This window comes from Seriola aureovittata, chromosome 4 (assembly GCF_021018895.1).
Source record: "Seriola aureovittata isolate HTS-2021-v1 ecotype China chromosome 4, ASM2101889v1, whole genome shotgun sequence".
In the NCBI taxonomy this organism is placed as follows: domain Eukaryota; kingdom Metazoa; phylum Chordata; class Actinopteri; order Carangiformes; family Carangidae; genus Seriola; species Seriola aureovittata.
In genome coordinates, this window is record NC_079367.1 from 4,812,529 (window position 1) to 4,819,279 (window position 6,751).

The 6,751-nt window shown below is 38.9% G+C and overlaps 1 protein-coding gene across 1 annotated transcript; it reads right to left on the bottom strand.

Annotated features, from left to right (window-relative positions):
* Window positions 1–1,111: 1,111 nt before the first annotated feature.
* si:dkey-243k1.3 (endonuclease domain-containing 1 protein-like) lies at window positions 1,112–3,226 on the bottom strand. Its single transcript, XM_056374843.1, has 5 exons — window positions 3,119–3,226; window positions 2,910–3,010; window positions 2,539–2,653; window positions 2,112–2,268; window positions 1,112–1,848 (listed from the first exon to the last, which is right to left on the bottom strand). The coding sequence occupies exons 1-5, from the start codon at window positions 3,194–3,196 to the stop codon at window positions 1,457–1,459; spliced, it is 843 nt and encodes a 280-aa protein (XP_056230818.1). The 5' UTR covers window positions 3,197–3,226; the 3' UTR covers window positions 1,112–1,456.
* Window positions 3,227–6,751: the final 3,525 nt, after the last annotated feature.

A 6,751-nucleotide genomic window follows, 5' to 3' on the forward strand; every position in this document is an offset into this window, starting at 1 on the left:
TTTTTCTATTAGGCCAGTAGATGCAGTCGAGCAGAGATAAGGGTCAATCCCTGAGGGCAGAATATGGTTGTTCAATATTCCATGGCTCGTGGGCAGACAATCCTGTTCATTCATCTCTAGTGCAGTTGCTGTCTGCTTAAAAAGAAATATTACCTTCTGCCAATTACAAACAAATGAGGACGGCGCTATTTGGCAAATAGCCAATCTAACGTCAGTGGGGCAACAGGCGGTCAGCTCCACTTGGCATCATATTTGTGCTCAACTTTCATCACCTAACGCTGTGGGCAGAGGGCCACATATCGGCCTTTGAGCCAACTAACCTTTAAAATATAAATCAGAAAGCAACCAATGATTTTTTTTATGTCATGAATTAATCCAGTATTATATTATTTTCTAAATTACAGTACCACTAAAAATAAACTTTGTGGGGCTTGTACCAAATGAGGTTTCTCCTCTAGGCATAGATTTGTGTTTGGACAGCAGGGACACAGCCCTGCCAATGTCAATGTCAGCTCTTATCTCCTCAGAGTGATGAGGTGATGTAGTTTAATAATTTCCATCCAAATGTCCACACATTTTAATTTAATTTAGATAAAATCTAAAATCAATTACTTAACATTTTCTTCTTTTGATTTGCTTAGAATTTGGTTAAAATTTGCATGACATGTGGATGGAAACCTAGCTGCTGGAATGCCTGACTGTATGTTCATGAAGTGATGAGAAACTACATATGGTGGTTTTGATACCTGATTAATGTTAGAGCAATGCTGTAGCTCTGTAGTGAAACATCATTTCATTAGCTCTGGGGAACACTATTCCTGAATCAACAAAGAGAGGGAACACACTTAGGAAATCTCAAGTTTGAAGACTGTTTCCAGCATACAGCTGGTTCAAACAGGGTAAAAAAAAGTTACAGGTTATTGTCGATTTATTTACATTTACAAATATATATTGACTGAACTAAACATTTTGCAGAGTCAGGCTATTATTGTGTGTGAGTGTGTGTGTGTGTGTGTGTGTGTGTGTGTGTGTGTGTATGTGTGTGTGTATGTGTGTGTATGTAAGAGATCATGAGTGTGTAGATCAAGTAGACACAACTGCATATCAGCCATCCAACCTCTCAACTTTTCATTTGCTGCTGTAGTAATAAGGGAGTTGTCATTTTCACAGCACTAGTACAAACCATCATATATATATATATATATATATATATCAATGAAATAGACACCAATGAACAGCCACTTTATCTCTCTGCTACTTATTTTTATTCATCTATTTGTTGTTTAATGAGAAGAGCGATAATGGATGCTTTAGTCTTGTTGCTGTTAAATGGTGACTGTATTATCACACTAGAATCAATATCAAAAATAGCTTTTGGTCGTTATACAAATCTCATGTAAAATTAAAGGGCAATGGCACCTAAAGTTATTTTTTCATTGTCCCTCTGCTCATCTTTTCAAGCCCTGCAGTTGTTGTAAAACAGCTCCCCTACTGGCTGATTGGAGAACTGCTGCAGGAATTCTCCCAGTCTGTCCACAGAGAGCTTCTCCACCCAGTTCTCCTCTGTGTTCCTGGCTGTGGCTGCACCACTCTGCAGGGGCCTGTCATTGTTGTCCACACAGCAGAAGGCATTCCACAGGTAGTCTGGGATGTTGACACGCTTCACATTGTTTTTGACAATCCAGTTGTCTGCAGAGGGAATGGCACCGACCAGCACATAGGCCTTAGAGCACTTGCTCTTGAAAAGGTCGGTGAGCTGGGACTCGTGGATCCTCCAGGCGTTCTGGTTCATCTTGGGGTTCTGAGGGACCACGTTGGTCAGGGTGAAAGTGGCGTTGCGGCCAGGGACTGTCAGAGAGAGGGACGGAGAGTTGCAGTTAATTATGCAAAAAATACGTTTACGGATTCTAGGTCCAAAAAAATAAAACGTTAAACCTGCAATATATATTTTTTCTAGTCATTTGGGACTGTGAACACAGCACTGACATGTCATTGTCGTGTAAGTTGATATGGTAGATGTAGCTTTAGAGCAACACTATCATTAATTTGAGGTTGTGTTTCTGTCCACCTTCATAATGTAATGTAGCGCTGATGTGCTCAGCCTGTCCTACCTGCATGGTGTCCGTTAGGGTTAAGGTGACCACGGTCGAAGCCAGAGTGTGTGTAGTCTTCATTCAGAGCCTGTTTCTCTCCTTGGTAGACCCCAGGGTGGTCCTTCCCCAGCCAGTAGCCGTCCTTCATCTCAGCTTGCCAGGACAAGTTTACCAGCTATAGGGCACATAAAAAACTGAACTTCAATCATGCTGATGCTGTCACTGGGCCAACTGCAAGCACCTTTCCCCCTAAAATATCATATGCTAAAAGATGTCAGTCCGTCATGCACATTCTTTACAGGGAAAAATCTACTAAAAGAACAGAAACAGCACAATAAATACATTAGTGCTGTAAATACTTGATACATATGACACACTCTGATGGTGATATCTTTGGCCACATCAGTAGATGCACATGTAAAGTATAAACACATCTGGTACCAACCTGAGGCTCGACAAACCATCTCCTCTCCCTGCCACCTCCATTGCTGGGCTGGAAATGATAGGCAGAGTAGACAGCAATGCGATGGTTGGTGTCATACAATGTGGCAAAGTGGTACCTGATGGAGAAAGATGAGGTATAATGATCGAGAGATCAGATGCGTTGCTATAAAAGCCAAGAAACCTTTAGTGCTGGAATTAGTAAGTGGCAAGATTATATACCATATGTCAAATTTTCTAAGACTGAAAGTAAATAAAAAATATGCATTAGGCGAGGAACCAAGCTACTTATATTTAACAGGTTAAACTCACATTACAGTGTTTATATATACAGAAACATCAATGTCTAAATTCCCCTTTCTACTCTTTAATTACCTGTTGACGAAGCGCTGACAGAGACGGGCAGCACCAGGTGTAGAAGCCCCCCACTCTGGCACCTTCTCTTTATAGAAGTACTTCAAACATTCTGGTACATCCTGGGACAAAATAACAAAAATAAAACAGACTCTTAAAGGACCCACCTACCCACCACACACACATATTTAATGTTCCTTGAGGTCTTTAAGTAAACTGAGGTAACAAACCTCAAAGCGATCCACAACATCTGCATGGACAGAAAAGAGGAACAGGAGAAGAGCACACGAAGTTACCAAGGTCTGCATTATGGACAGTGGTATCAGGGATTCACGACTGCCCCCTAGAGTCGAATAGAAGAAAATAGAAAATATTCTGTGTACAGTTTGTAGATCTACTGTAAAAGCTTAGGCTTCCACATGGAGGAAGATTCAGCTTGTTTGTACTATCTGTGTGTATGTGTGTATTTCCACTCACCTGCTGCTACACTCTGTCCTGAGCAGAAACTGGTTCTTATATTTGACTTCTCCTCACCTTTCACCTTGTTTATCCTCTCCTTTTATCTGAATCCCTGTTCACACAAGAAATTTGTGTGGGATGAACCTGAATTTGGCTTCCATGTTAGGCGTGGATGTGCGTGACTAAGAATGAGTGTTTGTGAAAATCACTTAGAAAAAGGTAAAATTAGCTCTTCCGAGGTGCGAGTCCCAGTGGAATATGTTAAGGATATGAGACAATATCCTGTGTATGAAGAGGACTTTGTTATGCGTTATCACTATGACAGTGTTTCATATCACCCAAGTACTGTAGCTACTTTATTATAATTTGAGGTCATTTAACTTGAGTGTTTCCATTTCCTGCTACTCTCTACGTTATATATACATACAGTTAAGAAGCAAATATTCTACTGTTTATTCCACTACATTTATTTTATAACTTTACTTACTAGTTACTTAGCAGATTCAGATTAATAACACAAAATATAACCAATATACAGGTTAATATACGACTTTATCGTCAGGGGAAATTCACAAGCTACCCATTAGCTTTGGATTAGTTTAATATAGTTCAAATCAGCCCCAGCTTTATGAACTGCAACATTAATGTGTACACATTAATGTAATATAGGATAAATTATTATTACTTTTGGTACTTAATAATAATACTTTCATTGCCAAGTAAAATGATTAAATTTTTTCTACTTTTACTTTGGTTAAAGATCTGATACTTCTTCCACTGCTGGTTTTAAAGCCTGCTGTTGAGGTCATGTTTACATCACACTGTATGAAATTAAGAACATTTCCAATACATAACTGTCTATTTTTAGCTACTGTCTAATTTCTTGGAAACCAAATCACTTTACTCAGATACTGTAAGTCAGACAGGGAGTTACAGCTTCATGATGATGGTGAAATATTTAAGCTGAATATGTTCTGATGCATTTCACTTGTCACTATGTTCACTCTACTGATGAGTTCTAATGGCACAAAACACTCTGAAGTTCATTCCTGTTATTTGATATCAAGATCTCTCAGAAGACCTTCTTGCATATTTACAACATGTGCATTTGGCATATTCACTCACAACCTCTCAGAGCCAGCTTTTAGGTTAGGTAACACAGCTATCTGTTCATGTGCTGTTTTTCCCACGATAATGGCACAGGCTGTGTGCAAACCCCAACATGTGGACTCCTCCAAGTTTTCTGACTTGCACTACTATAACGCAAAACTACTCCAAATGAATTACTGGAGCGTGTTAAGAAATCTGCGTTCTTGCTTAAGGACTCACGAGCAGACTTGCTCTTATGGAGACTTCCCAAAATTAAAGCTTGTTGCACAACTCTTCCAGTGCACCATGCTTTATTCACCACTTGTTTTTTGGGCTGTCATGTCTTGATTATCAGGCTGGTGTCTGAGGTTGTTTTTGTTTCAATACAGCAATATTACTATCATCTTTTACAGAATTACAAGAAATATAAATGACCATCAATACAAAACCTGAAATATTACAACCAAGCTTTAAAAATAGTCCTTATCATATGCAATCTCTCATCTCAACCCAAACACAATGTGCGGCTGACTTCGACACATCCTTCCTTTTACTAAATTTCCTCATGTTCCCAAAATGTCATGTTTCTGTGAGAACAAAAACACTCCAGTGTAAAAATGGATTTGAGTCTAGTTCCTCATATAACCCTCTCAGAGTTAAAGTGTCCAATTTAAAAACCGAGAATGCTTCCCTCTTGAGGAGAAACTTCTCTGAATCGCCCCATTTCTTTGACAGAAAAACTCCAGCAACACTTGTAGTATAAAGAACAACTTGTATTTTGAGACCGACCTTTAAAGTTGAGACATGATCGACTCTCCACGCTTCCCTGTCACTTGAAAAAATATCCTAAAAATAAAGAGTGATTACTGCTGTTGCCTTGCAACAAAACAATCCTGCGTTTAAATCTCTGGTTCTGTCTGAGTTTGCAAGTTCTCCTTGCAAATTTAGAAACCTAATTGCTGTTTAAAACTGGAGCTAGTTTTCAGATGCTGCTCTGAAGCTGAAATAGTTTTGGGTGGAAATCTGGCAAAAGATTTTTCTTCACTCATCAATGAAATTAGCTTAATTTGTAAAGTTATTGTCAGTCAACAAGATGAAGGTAAAAAAAGAGGTCACTTAAGGTCGATTAGTTCTGAAATGGAGTGAAATAACAGAGGTGTGTAGATGCAAGAGAAAACACAGAAAACATAGGGATAAGATAAAGAGACTGAGGCTTTATTTAATCAGCCTTGTATTTTCCCATTACTCTGCTGGCATTCGTTTTTCACATCAACCAATCAAGAGTAAATCTCACAGTACATGACTGCAAGACACTTCACGGCACCACACAATGTTATAACTGTGTTTGCGCAGTGTAATTGCTTTGTTATTAAGGGAAATCAACAAATGTAGTAGTTAATGATCCATGTTGTTTGGTTTTCTATCTAATTTCAGATAATGTAAACATCCAGAGAGGGAAGAAACGGCAAAGTGAGGACACAGATAATGATCAATAAATGGGACAGAGCTGAAGTAGTTGATAAGCCTTTGTTGAATGTGCAAATTAACACAATAGCAACATAAATAAACCACATATAAAATCATATCTATTAGATTTAATTATTAAGTAATTCCTTTCTCTGAGTAGTTGATGTTGCACAGATAAAGTACTTTATTTGTTCTGAGTAAAAGACAGATGTTGTTGCTTAACTCGGCCTCTAGGTTGCAGTGTTGAATTAGGATTTCGAGTTCGCCTTTTGAAGTCGTGTTCCCTCTTTTGAACACTATTGCATTGCAGATTATTCAGGTGTTCATCCACCTGGAAAATACTCATTCTGCCAAATGATGGTGCAGTCATTGATAGGCTGTGTTATCAACACTCTAAACAAGTAAATTACAGTTTTGTCTCAATAGATGCCTTCAAAGCCGTAAAATACCTTCAAAGTGTGAATTGTGGCAGATAATCATTAAAGATGACACTGAGTGACAAGAGAATGGATTGAATCACCGCTATGATGGATTTTAGTAACGTCTTTCATGTTTTTGATTTGGCCCAGAAGTTAATTTGAGTGGACTGCATCTTTAATTGACTTGAATGGCGCTTTGTCACTTGCAAAGATCACAGACTTGGGTTCCCCAGACACAGATTTAGCCTAATCCCTGCCTCAAAAGTATCCCCAGTCACTGTCTGTCAGCGGGCGGGAATTCAGTGTGGTTCAACAGGAAAACTCTACGAGTGAGAGTCTGTGAACCAGGAAACAAAAAGCAGTGTTTTAAATGTCGTTAAAATGGGACCTTTGCTCTGAATTCACCTTTAGACGCCTGGAAACCACATG

What these genes read in the sequence shown, in the direction of transcription:
- si:dkey-243k1.3 (XM_056374843.1), bottom strand. Translation starts at nt 3,196, where the DNA reads ATGCAGACCTTGGTAACTTCGTGTGCTCTTCTCCTGTTCCTCTTTTCT. An exon ending in ATGTTGTGGATCGCTTTGAG is followed by an intron (nt 3,011 to 3,118) that starts GTTTGTTACCTC and finishes ATTTTGTCCCAG; the next exon opens with GATGTACCAGAATGTTTGAA. An exon ending in GATGGTTTGTCGAGCCTCAG is followed by an intron (nt 2,269 to 2,538) that starts GTTGGTACCAGA and finishes TGTGCCCTATAG; the next exon opens with CTGGTAAACTTGTCCTGGCA.